Source organism: Nesoenas mayeri (genome assembly GCF_963082525.1).
Source record: "Nesoenas mayeri genome assembly, chromosome: 7".
Lineage (NCBI taxonomy): Eukaryota > Metazoa > Chordata > Aves > Columbiformes > Columbidae > Nesoenas > Nesoenas mayeri.
This window is the reverse complement of record NC_137551.1, coordinates 8,875,492-8,896,130: the sequence shown is the minus strand read 5'-3', so window position 1 is coordinate 8,896,130 and position 20,639 is coordinate 8,875,492. Positions and strand designations below refer to the sequence as shown.

The window sequence follows — 20,639 nt, the reverse complement described above, 5'->3', positions numbered from 1 at the left end:
CTGGTGCTCAGTGCACAATAATTCCTTCTAATTATAAAGGAACGCAATCCATCAATATTGTTGGAGTGACTGGGGGATCCCAGGAACTGACTGTTGTAGAGGCTGAAATGAGCCTAACTGGAAAAAACTGGGAAAAGCATCCCATTGTGACTGGTCCAGATGCTCCATGCATCCTTGGCATAGACTACCTCAAGAGAGGGTATTTTAAGGACCCAAAAGGGTATAGGTGGGCATTTGGTATAGCAGCTGTGGACACTGAGAAAATTGAACAGCTGTCTGATTTGCCTGGTCTTTCAGATGATCCTTCTGTTGTAGGACTGCTGATGGTTGACGATCAGCAGGTGCCAACTGCTACCACAACAGTGCATCGCCGGCAATATCGCACCAATCGAGACTCTTTGATTCCTATCCAGAAGTTGATCCGTCAATTGGAAAGCCAGGGTGTGATCAGTAAGACTCGCTCACCTTTTAACAGCCCAATCTGGCCAGTGCGTAAGTCTAGTGATGAGTGGAGACTAACTGTGGACTATCGTGGCCTGAATAAAGTTACGCCACCACTGAGTGCTGCTGTGCCTGACATGCTAGAACTGCAATTTGAACTGGAGTCAAAGGCAGCTAAGTGGTATGCTACAATTGACATTGCTAATGCATTTTTCTCTATTCCTGTAGCAGCAGAGTGCAGGCCGCAGTTTGCTTTCACCTGGAGAGGCATCCAGTACACGTGGAATCGCTTGCCCCAGGGGTGGAAACACAGTCCTACCATCTGCCATGGACTGATCCAGACCACCCTAGAGCAAGGTAAAGCTCCAGAACACTTGCAGTATATTGATGACATCATTGTATGGGGCGACACAGCGAAAGAAGTCTTCGAGAAAGGTGAGAGAATAATTCAGATTCTTTTGGATGCTGGTTTTGCCATAAAACGGAGCAAGGTCAAGGGACCTGCACGAGAGATCCAATTTTTAGGAATAAAATGGCAAGATGGCCGTCGTCAGATCCCAATGGATGTGATCAACAAAATTGCTGCAATGTCTCCACCTACTAATAAAAAGGAGACACAGACTTTCTTGGGCGTTGTAGGTTTTTGGAGAATGCATATTCCTGACTACAGCCAGATTGTGAGCCCTCTCTATCGAGTGACTCGTAAAAAGAACCAATTTGAGTGGGGCCCTGAACAACGACAAGCCTTTGAACAAATTAGGCGTGAGATAACTCACGCGGTGGCCCTTGGACCAGTTCGGACTGGACTAGATGTTAAAAACGTGCTCTACACTGCAGCCGGAGATAATGGACTTACCTGGAGCCTCTGGCAGAAAGCACCAGGAGAAACCCGAGGTCGACCCTTAGGTTTTTGGAGTCGAGGATACAAAGGATCTGAGGCCAACTATACTCCAACTGAAAAAGAGATACTAGCAGCATATGAAGGAGTTCGAGCTGCTTCGGAAGTGATCGGTACTGAAGCACAGCTCCTCCTGGCACCTCGACTGCCGGTGCTGAGCTGGATGTTCAAAGGGACGGTTCCCTCTCCACATCATGCAACCGAAGTTACGTGGAGTAAATGGATTGCACTGATCACGCAACGAGCTCGAATTGGAAATCCCAACCGTCCAGGAATCTTAGAAGTGATTACAGACTGGCCAGAAAGTAAAGACTTTGGGATGTCTCCAGATGAGGAGGAAGTAAAACGTGCTGAAGAAGCACCACCGTATAATACTCTTTCAGAGACTGATAAGCAGTATGCACTGTTCACAGATGGGTCCTGTCGTCTTGTAGGAAAACATCGAAGGTGGAAAGCTGCTGTGTGGAGTCCCACACGACAAGTTACAGAAGCCACTGAAGGACAAGGTGAATCTAGTCAATTTGCAGAAGTGAAAGCCATCCAGCTGGCTTTGGACATTGCTGAACGAGAAAAGTGGCCAATACTTTATCTCTATACTGACTCATGGATGGTAGCAAATGCCTTGTGGGGGTGGCTACAGCAATGGAAGAAAAACAACTGGCAGCGTAGAGGTAAACCCATTTGGGCTGCCACACTGTGGCAAGACATTGCTGCTTGGCTAGAGAGCCTGCCTGTGAAAGTTCGTCATGTAGATGCTCATGTGCCTGAAAGTCGAGCCACCGAGGAACATCTAAACAACCAACAAGCAGATCAAGCTGCTAAAATTAAAGTAGCTGAGGTGGACTTGGACTGGCAACATAAAGGTGAACTTTTCCTAGCTCGGTGGGCCCATGATGCTTCAGGGCATCAAGGTAGAGATGCAACATATAAATGGGCTCGCGATCAAGGGGTGGATTTAACTATGGACACTATTTCACAGGTTATTCATGAATGTGAAACTTGCGCCGAAATCAAACAAGCAAAACGGTTAAAGCCTGTATGGTATGGGGGGCGATGGTTAAAGTATAAGTATGGAGAAGCTTGGCAGATTGATTATATTACACTTCCACAAACACGTCAAGGTAAGCGTTATGTACTTACAATGGTGGAAGCAACCACCGGATGGTTGGAAACATATGCTGTACCTCATGCTACAGCCCGAAATACTATCTTGGGCCTTGAAAAGCAAGTCCTTTGGCGACATGGTACGCCAGAAAGAATTGAATCAGACAATGGTACTCATTTCAAAAACAGTCTTATAGACAATTGGGCCAAAGAACATGGTATTGAGTGGGTATATCATATTCCATATCATGCACCAGCCTCTGGGAAAATTGAAAGGTACAATGGTTTGCTAAAAACTACACTAAAGGCACTTGGTGGTGGAACCTTTAAAAACTGGCATTCACATTTAGCAAAAGCCACTTGGTTGGTCAACACCAGGGGATCAACCAATCGAGCTGGGCCTGCCCAATCAGAAATTCTATGGACTGTAGAAGGAGATAAAGTCCCTGTAGTACACATGAAAAACATGTTAGGAAAGGCAGTCTGGGTTACTCCTGCCTCAGGCAAAGGCAAGCCCATTCGTGGGATTGTTTTTGCCCAGGGACCTGGCAGCACCTGGTGGGTGATGCTTAAGGATGGAGAAGTTCAGTGTGTACCTCAAGGGGATTTGAGCTTAGGTGAAAATATTCAATACTGAACTGCATGATGTGAATTGTCGTACTAACAGTGTTTAATAAGTGTCTTTCAGATCAAGACAGTGATGATGAAACAAGAGCTAGCTTCTCTGAGTGGCGCCTGACAACTTCTTCGAAGTTGATGTCTTTAACCCACAAACAGTGCACTTGTACCATTTTTCCTGCCCTGGGAGACTGTTGTGACAAAATGAACTTAATGAACTTTTCAAAGGATGGTCCACTGATTAAGATTAATTACTCCTGGGTATATATGTACATATGTGTATATATATATATATAGTAGTAGTGATTAATTAGATTGTGTTGATAGATTGTATTGATAAGGTTTAAGCATTCAGTGAATGGCATATTATAAGGGGTGGAATGTCCTGGTTTTGTTAAAAACAAGTTTCTCTTTCAGTGAATTTTGCCTGTCAGCTAAAGCCTTCATATTAACTGCATTTTCCTGGAGAACCAGACACATGTTTTGGTAAAACCTAGCAATGGAATGCAAACTTATTGATAAGCATGGATGGACATCTCGCGAGAGGGGCGACGAGAAACGACTGACCAACTGTGTATAACATTCCATTCACGTGAATACTTCATATAAAATGGGAGATCACGAGGATCTCGGCCTTTCTTTTTCCCTTTTCCCTATGGCCGACATTAGGAGCGGACCTTGCTAGTCGTCCCTGTGAACTGAGGCCTAGTGACAGACTGAATCCAGCTCTGGTTGGCTGTGGAGTCTAATCCAGGACTTTGGGTGCTGGCTCTGCAGTTGCTGAGACTTTCAAGATTGGTTTTGTATATTTTGTATTATTTTCTCTATTCTTATTATTAGCATTAGTAAAACATCTTTAATTTTTCCAACTCTCTTCTCTCTGTCCTTCTTTTTTCCTCCCAATCGCCTCTCCTGAGTGGAAGGGGGGAGAGGGAGGGGCAAAAAGGGGGAAGTGGGGGGGGAAGAGGGGGTTAACAATACATCTGCCAGGGTTTTATTGTCACCCCGCAATCTTAACCCTCGACACAAAGTCAGCCTTAGCTTTTCAGAATCAAGACTAACAATCAAGTATCCTCCCCAGCCAGCACCTAGCTTGGCTAAGAAAAGAGTAGTTCTCATTAAACAGCTCTCCCTCCCTTGTGCCTTTTCTCTACAGATCGTTTCTTACTTCATGCTAGCCCTGTACAGTCAGTGTCTAAAAGGATGAAGGTAGTCAACCAGTTCAGAATCTGTCACGCTGGCCCATAATATACTACATGAACATTTAATTTTCAAAATGCTGCACTTATTATTGGACATACAGATATGACAGAAAGCCTCATTGTGAAGCACAATCTAGTAATACTATGTAAGGCAGCCATATAGAGAGTACTCACCTGAACAGAGCAGGTCCAAACACAATGGCTAGGTTTTCCAGAGTCATGAAATTCACTGCGCTGTATGTTGCTATCTTTAACAGGAAAGCAGACAGGAACTGAAGGAGGTTTTGATGGGCTTTGGGCAGCCCACTGAGCAACTGTCTCAGGTTCTCTATGCATTCTGTTGTGCGGATTTTATGCTCTGGGGAGGGAACAAAAAAAAAGTTATAACAGTTATTCCTAATAGTAACATAATTCCATCATAAACATTATTACAGATCTAAGAAAGAAGACAGGTGTTAAAATATATTAAAGAATAAATACGTCCTAAAAAAATAATTTGTACACTGAATTTTGACAACAGGGTTCACATATTAATATTTAAATACCGTGGATTTTCCAGATATTAAATTTTATATACACTGTTTCTGCTATCATTCTTGTTATGACAGAATCATCTAGCACTTGCTGCTTTTTAATGGAATTGCAGGCAGCAGTCACATACCTGTATCCTTAAAGCTGCCTTTAAAGATGATACAAGATTGTCAGCCTTGACTATCCCCAGAGATCTTACACGTGCTGTATGATTCTCATTAAGAGGAATAAGAAATTGTACCCTTTTGGCCCACATCATCTTTATTTCCTGACTAATTTGTAGCTCTCAGTCTCAAAACGTTTTTGCTCTATAAATATGCAACTGTAGTTAAACAGAGACGCTTAAAAATCTAAATTTGGGATACTTAGTATTTTCTCGGTTCTCATTCTTCAAAGAAGAGCCACAAGGCAGAAAAAAAGGTTCACAAACAACTCAATTTAATCATCAGTTCAGAATTAGTAAGATAAAGTCCCCTGGTCATTAGAACTGAGGTGACAGTACTGCTCAATTACTGACAGCTGGTGCTCAAGTTCTCCATAGATCACAAGGACACATCTGTGTAGCTTTGACATTGTGAATAGCGAATCCTGCCCTAAAGGATTTTAGCCCTAAAAAATACATTTCATAAAGGCCAAGACCTATGGTACTCAACCTGTTAATGGTAGATATGGAAAAGGGGTTGGGAGGCAGGAGGAAATAAGACTGTTCAAGGTAGTCAAAACAAAGTACCTGCAAAAAAGCCCTAGATCTTTCAGCATAGACTTTCATAGTTCATGAAAGGGATTTTTTTTCTAATAAGCACATACATAACAGCACTTAGCAGATGAAGTTTGAATAAAAGCAACTTGCAACCCAACCCACAAACCTCACCTATTTGTATGCAAACACCTGAATTAGTTACTGCTCAAAATCATCGGTCAGAATAGTCTGAACACATTGCTCAGCCACTACAGACATGAATCGGGCACTAGACAGTGTGTTGCTGTAGATGTTCATCTTGGCTTTGCATCTTGCATGCTTCATGCTGTGCCACACACTGCTGTCCAAGAAGACTATAAGAAAACTAGCAAAAAGTACTAAATGGGAACCAGGATGTACAAAAAGGCTCTTGTACAAGGGAAGGTTAAATACAGAAAGAGGCTTCAGTTTAGAAAAGAGAGAATTGAGGCAGTGGCTATGTAACTGCAGGAACAGCATTATGATGGTGATTAGATTAAAAATAAAAATGTTAACTAAGCAATGAGTAAGGTATCCAATTTAAAAAGAAAGCATGTTGATGATGTACTTTCTCAAATAATACAGGACTGGATTGCAGAATGCCTTGCCACAAGATGTTGGGGAGTCCAAAAGCCTTCATGAATTAAAAAAAAAAACTGTAGACAAGATAGACTAGTCCATCAAAAGCAATTAAACATCAGTCTTGGGTTAAGAAAACTTAAATCCTTGCTTATAGAAAAGTGCAATGAACACATACATAATCTACTAATGTTAGAGAAAGACAGAAGCTTGGAAGGTGCTTGTTCTGTACCTTGGAAAGCTTTTAGCAAGCCAGAACAGATGTTATCTGGAAAAACAGCCACTGGCAGTTCTTTCAGAAAGAGTTTCAGGAGACTGGCCACAGAATCAACATCTCCATCATTAATAAGGTCTACTTTTTCTCCTTGATTGTATTTCTGTTTCAATTCCTTGATTTTATTTACTGAGCCACTGACTCGGAATATACCGACGTGCTCCAGACCTGTTTAAGAAGAAATACGAAACAGTAAGCAATGGTTGCATTACTATACCTATGTGATAAGAACTGGATCTCAGAAACAAAGAACTCCTCTAAGAAACCACAGTAATTGTAAAAACAGACTTTTCAGCAGTTAGAGCTGAAAAGTACAGTTTAAAGAAAGAATAACCATTTTCAGAGACCAAACACAGAAAACACCAACTTACCAAACTCTTCTAGGTACTCTACCATCTGTGTCACAACAAAAGGAACTCCACATTCTGTTGCATTCTGTATGAGGGCTTCCAGAGGAACACCAAATGTGCTTGTTTCTCTACTTAACTGTAGATCTGGTGAGACTTTATTTATTGTGTGCCTGACTTGAACAGAAGATAATGATTTCTGGGGAATAAAAACAGGCAAGTGATAAGCAGAAACTGGTCTTCACTATTTTAAGGTCCAAGGGTCTACATCTCAGGTAAAAATTATTGTCCTGTACAGATTTTACTCCTACTGCATGTTCTTTAAAGTACCAGTATCACTCCGGTAGAGCTGAGAGAAGACCTGTGACGGGGTAAATCCTAATAAAACCCATTCACATCCACAGAGAAAAATGGACCCCAGGTGAAGGCAGGTGCCATGTTTGGGGCAGGGAGGGATTCCTAATCTCCTGCCTTAAGAACAGCCCAACAGTCAGCAAAAGGCTGACCAAGCGCAGGGGCACAGCCTTCCAGCCCCATGAAATTTGCTATTTTCTACCCAATTCACAAAGACAACAATTGAAAGATTCATGGAGGAGCCAGAAGAACAATTTAAGCGACAGCATGAGCCTGGTAAAGGGTTCACCGCTGCTCACATGGTTATTGCAAATTTCTTGTCCCGAAAAACGATGCAAAAACACAGGTACAAAATCACAAACAACCTGCACTCGAGAGCTCCTTTTTCATCTTTTTGGGATGGAGAGGCTGACCGGGACATGCACAGGGGACACTGCCAGGGCTGAGGGGTCTCTGTGCAGGGAGCAGGGGCTGTCCAGGTAAGGGGGGGCTGGTTCCCACCAGCTCCAGAAGGTTCTGCAGTCACCCCCCAGTGCAGCCACCTATGGTGCCTCGGGGGGACATCTTTAAGAAAGCGGGAAATGCTGCCTGGCTGTGAGGAGTCCTTGCTCCCTTATCCCCTTTCCCTCCTCTTTTACCCCCTGCTTTGCCCTGTAAACAGGTGACACAACCCACTGTGCTCCATTTTGTCCTCTTTTTCCAGCTGGGCAGCTACACTCAGTCATGAAGGACTGGACTCATTTCCACTACATAATGAGACCAGAAGCCCACACGTGAATTGCCCAGATTTACCGGTTCAGAATCAGGAATATTTAAACATTATCTGCATTTCATTTTAAAGGGGGATTTTAATTTTTTGTACCATCATCCAAACACATTCTAAAACCAGCTGCTTCTTAAATGTTTTTGTTACTACGTTTTCAGAAGAAAAAAGGAATGACTTTCCTATAGGTTTGTAGCTGAACTGCTACAGAAAAGCTGGTTTTCAGCTCATAAACTCCACGCTTTCGGTAAAGCTGCAAGCTGGAGCCTGAGGAGGCCACGTCCAGCCGCGCTGCCATGGCAAACACGCACAAACATACTCAGACACCCAAACCTCGCTTTGCTCTTTCAGCACATGATGTTAATGCTAAAGCATTGATAATTACCCAAGAGTAACCAATATCAGCATGTACCAAATATATTTTGCATCATTTTTATATATAAGCCACGAGGTGTTTAAGAAAAAAAGCCTCTAAAGTCTCTGTGATATATTACTGTAAATACCTCCTCTTTCCCCCTTCAGATGCAGCAGTTGTGCTGGGGGAAGCAGCACAGCCTTCTCAGAAAGAAGAAAGGGTGGGAGAAAGGGCTCGAGAAGCCAGATTTAACTTCACTTACACAAATTGAAAGGGAAGCGCCCGCTCCCATATTTCGGCTGTGCTGCTCTGAAGATACCATCACCTTTCTTCCCCTCACAAATCCACGCAGACCGACCAAAGCTAACTGCAGCTATTGGGCTGCTCCTGCACAATTAATTTATCATAGCATAATTGCTAGGCATCATCTTAATCAGTAGTTTCACTCCAGATTTTGTTGAACGTAGAAATTAACCGCTGGTAGGAGCAGATGACTTGTAGCCAACAGTTGCTTGCAGAGTCACATTGCACAAACTGAGGTTTTGTTACCATCAGGAGATGTTTCCATGGCTCCTAACGCACACACAACGGCACGGTTTCCTGGAGCACAATGATCGTGTGTTTGATATTTACTTTTCAGGGGTTTTTTTCAATGCAGGTTTGCAGGCGCTCATATTACCTGCTGGTCATTGTGCCTGCCAGCAGCAGTAAGCAAAATATTTTGAGGTGGCCCTCAGTGTATACAAGTTATAGATACGCATTTATATAACACCTGTACAATCATTTTGGTAAACATACAAGCAAGATTCCATCCAGCCTTTGAAATACAGAAGATATAGATGCTGTTAAGCCCAACATCCTCTATTAAAATTCTTCCAGATGCAAAGCCTCTCCTAAGAAATAAGCCACAAAAAAGCAAGTAATGTTGCAGTTAAAGCTGGGAGATTCTAAATATAAATTTGGTAGGTACATACAAAGCAAAACCAAAATGCACAAGGAAAAAAAAATACAGGCATTGAGTGAGAGCCCCTTGGTGGGGTACTAGAAAAGCAGAAAGCAGAAGTTACCCTGTAAACACACCAGACTGGTGGTTCAACACAGACAGCAGAGGCGCTTCTCTCTTCCTCGGCAGAGGGAATACTGCTTAAAAATTGTGCAGAACTTTAGCCCACTTACCTCTCCAGAAGATCTCACGATGAGGTCTGGAAATTTTCTGGTTCAAGCCTTTGCTGCCCATCTGGTGTGAGAGAAGACCTTTTGTGACAGAGCACTGGAACAGGCTGCCTAGAGAACTGGTGGAGTCTCCTTCTCTGGACACACTCCTGTGCAACCTACTCTGGGTGAATCTGCTTTAGCAGGTGGGTTGGACTAAATGATCTCCAGAGGTTCCTTCTAACCCCTAACATTCTGTGACCTCACAGAGGTGATGACTTTGCTTTCTCAGTAGGGCATGCCAGCCCCCACCACCCAAGTGCAGCCAGGAAACGGCCAAATCCACAGTGAGTGGGGCCACATCTAGACAAAAACTCCTCACTGCTGCCTCCACTTGCTCCAGCCCTCAGAAAATTTATGCATTTTCCCTGCTGCACACCAGAACTGGCTGGCTGACTTCGCTGGCCCAACTGGCATTTAATCCCTTTGTCTATGGTGCATGGGCTATTCCCACAGCATGACTGGCTGCCCCAAAGCCCATTTTGGCCAGTGGCACGCAAGGCTCAGCCCTTTCCTCGACACCATCGATCCTCACAGCCCCCTCACATACTCAGCCCACAGGCTGAACTAGGGGTAGATACCACCTCACCCAGCAGCTCAGCCTCCCCCAAGACAGAGTAGAGCTCCCCTACCCCATGGCTACCTGGTAGTACCAGCTCTGCACCCCTCCCCACCAGCCTGGGCAGGGACAGCCTGGCCTTATCTCTGCAAATGAGCTCCACTTGGGCCCATCAGCTGTAGCTGCTTGTGGAGCCCTGCCCTGACTCCTCCAGCACCACCACCCTACAGCATCGCCCACTTCACAGCTGAGCCTCCTCAAAGCTGTTGGGAATACAGGTGGTGTGAAAGCTGATGGTGTTGCCCCGTCCCTCAACACTACTTCACATAAAAACAACTCCTAAAAAAGAGAAGAAAATGTGTTGGTCCTCCCACACCCCATGGTGTGATTGCCCTGTCACAGCAATATGGGGTCCAGTGCATGACATCCCCTCCCTGCTGCATTTGAATCCTCTGCCCCACCACTGCCCTTCAGCCACCATAAACAGTGCTTTGCCGTCCTCCACATCCTCACAGACTTTACTGTTGTGTTTGCAAAGCAGCTGGAGCAGGAGCAGCTCCCCCACCTTCCCTGGGTCCCTTTGGGACAGACAAAGGTACAAGGCTCTCAGAGCCACCAGCGACCCAACTCACCACGCTTGTGGACAGGCAGCGATTTGCCCTCTGCAAAGATATATCTCACAAAAAGGCCTATGCAAACCAAAACAAACAAACAAACCCACAACAATTATAAAATTAAAAAAAAATCGACAGCTCTCTAAACTTTTTGCTCCCCACCCTCCATCTTACTGAATGTCATAGGAATCATCCTGCTGACATGTCACTCTCCCCTGCTGCAGCCAAACAAGTAAACTGTAGCCAAATACGTTTAAAAGCAACAAATTCCCTGCCTGAGCAGTGAGCACAAGTGTTTCCTACTGGATAATCACAGCACAAACGAAGCAGCAGCGACTGCAATCAGCTGCTTGGTCTTTACTGCTCCTCCAATTGAAATTATTGAAGAATTTGTTTTCAAGACCTGCCTGTTGGGTCCAAAAGCAAAATTCTGCGAGGCTTGCAGAAAGTGAAGCCATCTCAGTTTCCCAGAAAGTCTGTAACAGCTAGAGGGCACACGAGGCTTGCCGGAGAGTGGGACCTGCGGACACCCAGACACAGCAAGGAGACCCAAGCCCTGGACGGGATTTTCTTTTTGTACCAAGTAACGGGGTTCCAAGGGATGATTTCTTCTTGCATTGATATTGCACGAAGAGCAGAAGGCTGCAGGCAGCACAAATCAAACATGTAACTGCTCATACTGAGTAGCTGCAATTCACACCCTTCCTTCACAGCCTCTGGATCAAAGCCAGTCCCTGCAGGACTTCAGATACATGGATAGGATGTGTGGTGCCCTGAGCAGCCACCTTGAATTCAAGGCCCACATCTAAATTAAAATCAAAACTTTTTGTCTCCCAGCACCCTGCCGCCCAGGGGAAGGCTTGTGAGGGAAGGCAGAGCCTGGCCTGGGTGGTGTGAGGGGCTGGGGAGTGCTGGGGGCTGCTTTTGTACTCCCTTCCCTAGGGGCACAGCCTCCAGCTACTGAAAGGGCTGCTTTGGAGGGTTGCTGGTGTCTCAGAAAAGAATAAACGTGAAAGAAAAACAGAAAAGTTTGGTTTTCTTCCTCGGAAAACATGTTTTTTCTACAGAAGCATTAGGAACATCGGGAACTCTGTGAGAGAGGGCAGAGGTAAACCCACTATCAGCAGCAGTAAAAAACAGCAACAAGAAAAATGATTAACCGAGGCTTTACAGTTCGTTAAAGAGTTTTCCTTCCAAACTGCAAGCAGCCTGTTCTGCTCATCTAATGAGCTGTGTCTCGGCTTCAGGAGCCTCCGAGCATCCAGCCAAACAGGAAAGCAAACCCTTTGTGGTGGGCAAGAGCACAGCGGCCAGCATGTGCTCCCCGCAGAGAGGCCGTGGTGGGGATGCGGCGTGGGGAAGCCGCTGCTTCCCCTGCCAGGCTCAGGTCCAGCTGGAGAGGCTGCGGTGGCTCTGGGTTAGAAGCAAACACTGGGGAAAGCAGTCCCACTGATCCCAGCTGAAGAGTAGCTGGCAAAATGCAGGCTTTGAGCATCAGGTGCTCAGGATCAGAGCAGATCTGTGGGGTTCATAAATAAACACATAAAGTTTGACCTGAAGCAAAGAAATTCAATCCAGTTGCAGCTGCTAGCCAGCTCCCCATGACATGATCCTCATTATCCAGAGACCACTTCAAAAGCAACTTTTTAAGGATATGTGGGCACACAATGCTGATTAAAAAATCAATATTATATGTTATTCATTAAAAGCATTGTCCACACCTAAGTGCTGTGTTTCAGTCATACTGCTTGCCTACTGGTATCTAATGTTAACCTGAAACAGATTTCATGATACCTTGATTTTAATTGGGTCATATTTGGAGTGTTTAGTTCTTTTTTTTTTTGCTGTTTTTTCAAGTTGATAACTGTAGAAAAGAAAAACCCTTCCAGTGTGTCCGAAGGTCAGAGAACACCATAAATACAAATTAATCAGCTCATGAAAACACCACTGTTTGTCTCATCTGTAGTAAACATTCCAGACCCTTTGTGACTGCTCTGCTGGAGTTGCTAAATTATGCTGTTGCTACAAGAAGATTATGCACTGACTTGTATCCAGAACACCGGACATCACAAATTCATGTAATCAACCTCTAGGTCATTTCAGCTGCTTTAGAAGCCTTTCCTTCCAATATATCAAAACAAATGCCAGCCCAGTGGAGCAGAAGGCCAAGGGTCAGCACCCCCCAGGACCTCACCGCTGATGGTGTTGTTTTTTGCAGCTTCTCAACAGGCAAATCAGCATCCCCCAGCTGCGAGACCCATGATGTAGTATGTGTCTCCTGCCCATCCTAACGCCGGGGTCAGACCGACCCCGTGGGAGCTGAGGGAAGAGAAGGTCCTGTGAGACAAGAGAGCTTAAGAAGATGATGTTGTACCAGGGATATAGGAGTCCAGCGCACTGTCAAGAACTGATTTGAAAGCCAGGGTTTGTTTTGGGTGGGGTGCTCAGACAAAAGTCACTGGCATAAACAGGAACACTATTGCTCTGACTTTGAAATTGATATGACTTTTTAAAAACAGGATAAAACACTAAACAAGTCCACAAACCCATCCCCAGAGCGATGCTGGGGATAACGTTGAGGACCTCACCATCCCCAGGTGTGATGCCGGAATCAACACCAGGATCTCCCCAGGAGAGGGCCGGCATGACCCCGGTGTCAGGCCTGGACACCCCTGGTGTGATGCCTGGCATGACCCCAGGTCCTGGTAGTGACCCCAGAATTACACCAGGGAGTCTGGGCATTGACCCCAGCATCTACCACCCTGTCAATGCTGACGACTTACTTACCAAGCAAATGAGGCACTGATAATTGTGTTGTAGCTCTCCTGCTACCCTCCAAAAACCTCTCTAACCTTTGGGCTGATTTGAATGAGGTGTGTCAGGATAGAAGGAGGAATGGTTCTCAGATAATACTCAGGTTACAGCATCTCTGGAAAACTCTTCCTGGAAAGGAACCCTGCAAAACTATAGAAGTAAAAAGCAAAAAATGAAACATGAAATGTTAGGTCTCGTTTATCAGTTGAAGTCAAAATTAGTACAGTCACAGTACTCAACTAACTGGCTAGGAGTCAGAGCACATACTGCCTGAAGTGGCAATATACAGAGTGTTGCAGTAAGATGGATCTGATTCCAAATTGTGTGTGATTTCAAATTGTGTCCATCTTTTTGAAATGCCCTCTAAAATTCTTCAACAGCCACGGCTCTTTCCTCACTGATGGGTAGGGTTACAGCAGGAAACTATCGCAGATCACTGGTCATAGTCCCATGCATATCAAGCTGCCGAATACTAGGCTCCATTTCCATTGCAAAAGTGTTACATATTGCCCAGTCATCAACATTTATTCCAGATGAATGTTTTCAAACAGACTGACAACTACTTTAACTCCAGTTTAATATTTAAACTACTCAGAATGTATTGTCATCAGGAGGTGAAAGACTTTAAAGGATCTGAAGGATCTGAAGGCACCCATACCCAGATTATATCCAGTATGCCACTGCAGTGTCTGTAAGGTGTGTAAGACACGGTACTACTGTCATATGCATGCAGTGAAATCTGTCTACAGCTGCCATGCAGAACGTGAAACAGGTGCAAATCCACATCAGATAACCATGGCTCCAACTTGGAACTGGAGTTGCATTTATGCCTATATCAACTACTCAATATTTTTTCCACAGGCATGGAATAAGCAATCCGGGGAAAAAGAAAAAACACAGTAGTTACACCCCGCTGACAAATGGAGGGAAAAAACCAAGATGCTAACTGCATCTTTGTTTTTGTCAAGTTTTAATACAAACATAAGTGAATCCCAGAAAGTCAGTAAAAACTGCCTGAAGCCAAGCTAGATTTTCCTACATTGGACCAGAAGAAGGAACATTACTTGCACTTATGTCTGCCCCACTTAGAGCTTACATCGCTCCTGTTTAATGAGGTGTGCAAACATAGTAAGTCTGTGCATAGCACTTTGACAATAGATGTTGCTCATTACATGCCTGTTTGTTTTTTTTTGGTCTTAAGGATTATTTTTAGCCAGAGTCCCAGCAGATGTTTGAGGCGCATAGCGCTGCTGAGAACTATCTGGGCATTTGCAGGCAACCATACAGCATGGAACTCAGGACTGAGAACCCAAGGCTTCCCAACGTGCTCCACTAAACTTTAAGCCTACAGCAAGAAGCCAAAAAGCGTGACACATTGGTAGGAGACTTCTGTGACTGCTATGCAAGAGCAACCAGACGCATTTCTGGCACAGGATCAGCTCCTGCAGCAAAAGCCATTGCCCAGGGCACCCGGGGCAGCGCAGAGCCAGCCCAGCCATCCCACCTTCGCTGCAGCACCCGCCTGGCTCAGGAGTAACTCCAGCCTTACAGTATTTCCCCAGTCACACCAGACTTGGGCCCTGGGTTGGACAGAAGCAAAAAGCCAACACAGCCCCAGAGCGAGCCTGCAGCTAGAGAGCACCCAGGCAGCGGTTTCAGGGGCTCTCTCTTCACTGGCCTGTTGGGTATTCAAGTGTTGCAATTCTTTCCACTCTAGCTTGCCCCGCACCTCTTCAGTTATCCCCCACCGTGCTCTCTCTTGCTCCCTGTTCCTAACTTTTCTCCTTGCTATGTCCATGACAGCACAAAAATAACAACCTCATAGTGAAGAATTTCTTCCTTAGGCTTAATATAAATCTACCCTCTTCCAGTTTAAAGCCATTACCTTGTTGAAAGCTCAACTACTAAACTTTTCATAGCAGGTTCAACCTACCAAACTGTAGCTGCACATAAAGAGATGCCCCAGTCCTGCCAGACTGGAGGTGACCTGCTTAGAAACACTCACCTGTGGGCTTCTGCGAGCACATCTCCAGCTCCGACCTACAGATTACGAGCTTGCATAACCAAGTCAGCATTTCTTTTCATTGTTTTGACAATCACATTTATTCCTTGGTTTAAAAGGTTTTGGTTCAACAGTTTTATGAAGAGGCTTCACAAAATGTGAAATATTTATAAACAGTTCTTAGTTGCAGTGGTAGTAAGAATCCTTATGTTCATCATGAAGTTTACTTCAGCTATGCAACACAAGGTTGCTTTTGTTCCCCCTCTTCTCCCTCCCCCAATTGGCACTTCATTGTAAATCAGAGAAACTTTAAAAAGACAAAAAGTTAATCTAAGCATGATGTTACAAGCACCTTGCCACAGTATTACATTCTAATAAGGCAATTTTTTCTTTTTTAAAGTCTGATTGTGCAACTCGGAGACCTATAAAAGGTGACAGAAATGCCAGTCTTCTCCTATAAGGAACAGGCCTTCATTTTTGCTTCAAAATTTTCACCCCTCCACATCATTCCCCTTAAAAAACCCCACAGAAGTACAGCTGATAATACAGCAGAATAGACCCCTTACATGGTGAAAGGAAATTACAGTAGATAAAGGCTGAAAACACAGTGCATAGTAAACAAAATAAGACTGTTCTTAAAAACAAACAACAAATAAAAGAAGAAAAAGGAACTGAACAACAAGCAACAATGGAATTTTTTCTAGTGGAAGAGGATTTTTGGGGTTCATAAATAAGTGGAAAATTACTAAAACATTTTGCTATATAATATAAAAAAGCACAGCGTGTTTTCCAGTTGTCACCTAAGCGCTAGATGCAACTTTGTAGGAGTAAGTATTTGGAGGCAGCTTGGAGCTCTGACTGGTACAGGCGTTCCAGCAGGGTAAGGCTGCCAACAGCAGAAGAAATCCACCCAGTAAGACACAAAAGCCACTGAAATAGAATGCAGTGTCATACTCCTGCGTCCAGTCGTAAAACCAACCTGAGGGTGAAAATAAGAGAGAAGAAGTGCATCAGTGTGGAGTTAAATGTAACATGGCACTGTAAGTCAGAAAAACTTCATGAAAGGAAAAAAAAAAGAAAGGCCAAATGTAAAATGCAGCTTGACCACTTAGACATGAAGTGTGCTTTTCATCAAAGCTAAAACCAGAACACAATCAGCTTGGCCAGCTCAAGGGAAACAGGCTTTACTTTTTTGGAAGGTTTTGATTTAGTCTTTCCATTGTTATTAGGACCAACTAGAACTAGTAGCATGCAAATTAATTTTGTCTGGTCCTAACAAGCTCATGTTCATTTTACAGTATCTGCTTTGACCTTACCTACAATTGGTGGTCCAAGGCTATTTCCAAGTCCAGCAAAGAACATAAGTATCCCATATGCATGAGTCAGTTTCTCAATTCCCACAGTCTTTGTTGTTACGTATGGAAAAATTGACCAGTTCCCAGTCAGAAAACCCAAGATCCCGGAAAGCATCGCTAATGTAAGGTAACTTTTGGCAAATGGAATTGCAAACAAGGCCACTCCCATCATTAGTAAGGTAGTTACGTATAGATATAAAGTGTTAACCCATTTAAAATCTGCCAGTATTCCTAAAATAAGTTTGCCAACAGCTGTCATTATGCCTATAATGGAAATAAGGGGCACAGGATAATCATCTTCATTAATGTTTGCACTTCTTGCTACATCTTCCATGAGCAGAGAAGGAGGAAATCCACCAATATCAAAGAGCAAGATGGCAACAAAGAGAGCTGAAAATACTTTGTTCTTAAAAAGAACAGCGGTTTCCTCCCAATAGTTCAAATAGAGCTGCCACTTCCTTTTGGCGAGTTGCTTGCAGAAGTTTGTCTGTTCTACAACTTTCTTTTTATACGTGTCTTTCTCATTTACATTTATTGAGCTTAATACATTCTTATTTAAAATGCTATCCTGTTTGTAATCAGGCATATTGTTTGCACATTTTTCATCAATGTAGCCCTTGTCAAGGATGCTTATATTTTCTTCAACAGTCTTTTCTTTTTCGTGGTAAACAAAATATTGATCTGGAACTTTGTCAACACATGATTTTTCTGGTGGAGGGGAATCAGATGACTCCAACGGTCTCATTAGGCTGCCACATGCTAGTATATTTAGAGACAGAGCACCAACTATTAGCAGACAACCATCCAGTCCATACAGATCGATAAGCTCTCTTTGCAATGCTGCATATATAAAGAGTCCGACACTTGAGCCTGTAAAAGGAAAATAAGCTCAATTTAAACTCAAGAACCTGAGAACATTCTTCAACACTAACAAACTTCTACGTTTCAGCAGCTACAAATGTACCATCACAGGGATGGTAAGTCATCTGTGCTCCTCTCTCCCCAGTCTAACAGACTGGTAAGTTACCATCCCTCTTGAAGTTACAGTTTCTTTATTGAATATGCACAAAATAAAAAGCTTTTCAAAATATCTGAACAATTTATGGTGATTAACACTGCAGACACTTTAGAAACAAGTAGGATCAATACTATAACTGGTCAAAACCACCAAAGAACTATTAAGCCATCCTTCTGCCATGCCCTCATATACACCTACTCCTCCTCTAGGTACCATTTTGAGTTAGCACAGTCAGAATTTCACACACCAACATTTTCCCCTCTCTCCCCCTCGCTGCCACCTTCCTCCTCCAAGGCAGGAATAGACCTGGGGTGCACCAGGAACCCTCCTAGAAAGAGCCCTTGACTTCTTGCTGTTTAAGAAGGGGGGCTCACACAGTACGAGTTTACTACTCCAAAGGCCTTTCTGAAGTTCTGCAGGGCCAAACATGCATTTGAGAAGTTTGGCTATTCAGAAGAAAACACCAAAGAGTAAGTAATTACTATGAATACAAGCATTTTATGCAATCCCACCAATGTAAAGAGAAAGCTCTCGGTTGAAGTGAGTATAAATCCATTGTAATCAATGGATGTTCACTCACAAATACAGAGCAGTTTTTTCAGGCCAATTTAAAGACAAACTTTAAATTAAAATGATTTGGTGAAGACTGTCTCTAGGTTATATTAAAGCCATCTATATACTTCAGTGCTAAAAAAGGAAAAAACTATGAAATTCAGACTTGTTTTGTCTGCCAGGTACTAAAATTAAGATCAGGCCTTAAGGCAAACTACCTGGAATCCCAACAAAAGCCACTGAAAATGCTTCCAAGGAACACTTCTGCAGAATTTCCCCTTTATTCCACTGGTGTGGATCTGACAGTAACATCTCACAACACCCTGTACTGACCAGGCCTCTCCTCACTAACAGCTACCTGAGAACTCTCCTTTTATTATCAAAGACTTGTTTTTCCTAGGATCCCTTTAACATACGTGGACAAAAAGCTGGGATGAGTTTTTGGAAGATTTCAGAATTTAGTCTCCTTTTAGACTGGAAATGAAAAAATATTAAAAACGTAAGCCCAAACTTCCACTACTCCTTTAAAGATACAGCAAATGTGAGGTTATGGTGATCCAGCATTTATACCCCGCATCTCCAATCTCTTTCTCACCTTGGATCTTGTGTAAGAAAGAAGAGGGAGGAGAGAGTCCTATAGAAAGTTTACCCCCTTATTACCCATGGCATAAAGCCCAAGTTACTCGTGAGTCTGCTTTTATTTTATTGAACCTCCTTTTTTTCCTCTATATGGACAAGCCATACCATACACCTGCAGTGTAGTTAATATTTTATCTGAAGCCTGATTTTATCTGTTCATTGCTACTGATGTTTTGACTTAAGTACCTCAGGAAGTAACTGAGAAAAATATAATCTCCTGGGGTTTATTGCTAGGGCAATAGCTAGTAGCTGTATCACAGTTCAAAAGACAGAGAGAACGACAATTAAAAGTCATACCTGTTGAAATCAGACCAAGTGCAAAGCCTCTGCGTTTGTCAAAATAGTGGCAAGTGATGGTAACCGTTGCAGTGTACAAAAGGCCACATCCAAGCCCTTGGGAAAAAGAGTTAGAAATAAAGCATGTAACATACTCAGGGAAATGAACGCCCCCTTTTTCCTTCCCCAGATAATACAGTAGTGTACCCTGGGCACAGAGGTACCTTTTAACTCTGTCTCAGCACCAGCCAGACCATCCTCATGCCAACAGGGCCTTTGGGCTGCCCCCAGCACCCCTGGCTGCAGAACCTGCCTTTGCAGGCTGGGTTTGAGGCGTTTACTGGCCCAGGCTTAGTGCTATGTGAAGGGTTACCTGGCTGTCAGCCCACGGAGCTGCACTGCAGGGCTCAGTGCCCCGGCCAGCACGCTGCTGGGTGCCTGCTGGCCAGAAACTGCCTCAGTTCCCGGCACCCTTAATTCGATAAACCACCCACAGCAGAGGGGCAGGTCATCACCTGCCAGGAGAACAGGACCTTCGTGCCTTTAGCACAGCTTTTCAGGTGCAATCCAGTTATGTGGAGCACAACAGTGCTCCCTAATGACCTCTAATTTATCAAATTAGAATGAGTACATGACAAAATTCCTGAAGAGAAGTTATTACTTTGAGACTGGCACGTCATGCCTGCAGAAGACCTGCTTGATTACTCTTTAGTAAAACCTCAGCTTCTCCATCTCTAACAATCGCATCACAGGACAAACTGTTTTCAAACCCTGGAGAATATGTGCATTGCCTTTATCTTTCACTACATAATAACAGCCTGCCTGTGCGACACCCCTCCATGCCCCAAAATAAAGTATATCTTGATAATACAAGTCTCAGATCATTGCTGCCTCTGTGAATCAGTTTCCCATTTCAGATTCATAAACCAAGACTCAAAATAATAAAGAATAAATCTCTATATGAAGGGGAAGTGTTTCTTACCAACAACAATCCCATATGAAACATACAGAAAGTATATGTTAGGTGCAAAACTGCTCATCATGAGCCCCCCGGCCACCATAAAGCCACTAAAAATTGCTACTGGTCTTGCTCCAAAAGATGACACACATATGCTGCAGACAGGACCTAAAGGAAAAGCAGGAGAAACGTTCTTAGTAAATACCAGAAAAAAATTCAGTCTGTGGAAATGTTTCTTGCAATAGTTATTTGAATATATAATTATATTAAACAACAATTGAGAGTACTCATTTCTATAAGATTTTTAAAGACAGTTATAAAAACATACAAGATCAGGATTGCGAGATTTTTATTCAAGAATAAAATGATATCAAGACCACAAAACAGTACCAAGGCTGGGAGGGAGACAGTAAGCAAAACATTCTTTAAACACAGGATGACACATACACACTAGAC

At 43.6% G+C, this 20,639-nt stretch overlaps 2 protein-coding genes across 2 annotated transcripts in view; both read right to left on the bottom strand.

Moving 5' to 3' along the window:
* Nucleotides 1-6,761, bottom strand: part of FAM13C (family with sequence similarity 13 member C) — a gene marked incomplete at its 5' end in the record, with an annotated part of 134,898 nt that extends 128,137 nt beyond the window's left edge. The window contains 3 exons of the mRNA XM_080348188.1: nucleotides 4,438-4,621; nucleotides 6,324-6,533; nucleotides 6,737-6,761. Of these exons, the coding sequence (XP_080204314.1) occupies nucleotides 4,438-4,621; nucleotides 6,324-6,533; nucleotides 6,737-6,761 (419 nt within the window). The remainder of the gene's footprint in view (nucleotides 1-4,437; nucleotides 4,622-6,323; nucleotides 6,534-6,736) is intronic.
* A 9,166-nt stretch (nucleotides 6,762-15,927) lies between these two features.
* On the bottom strand, nucleotides 15,928-20,301 carry SLC16A9 (solute carrier family 16 member 9). The gene is made up of 4 exons (XM_080347624.1): nucleotides 20,208-20,301; nucleotides 19,247-19,342; nucleotides 16,702-17,610; nucleotides 15,928-16,364 (listed from the first exon to the last, which is right to left on the bottom strand). The coding sequence occupies exons 1-4, from the start codon at nucleotides 20,284-20,286 to the stop codon at nucleotides 16,186-16,188; spliced, it is 1,263 nt and encodes a 420-aa protein (XP_080203750.1). The 5' UTR covers nucleotides 20,287-20,301; the 3' UTR covers nucleotides 15,928-16,185.
* Between the last annotated feature and the right edge of the window lie 338 nt (nucleotides 20,302-20,639).

Coding starts and splice junctions, on each gene's coding strand:
- SLC16A9 (XM_080347624.1), bottom strand. CDS start 20,286: ATGGTGGCCGGGGGGCTCATGATGAGCAGTTTTGCACCTAACATATAC. Junction 17,611..19,246: donor ACTTGGTCTGATTTCAACAG/GTATGACTTTTA, acceptor TTCCTTTTACAG/GCTCAAGTGTCGGACTCTTT. Junction 16,365..16,701: donor CCTTGGACCACCAATTGTAG/GTAAGGTCAAAG, acceptor TTTCACCCTCAG/GTTGGTTTTACGACTGGACG.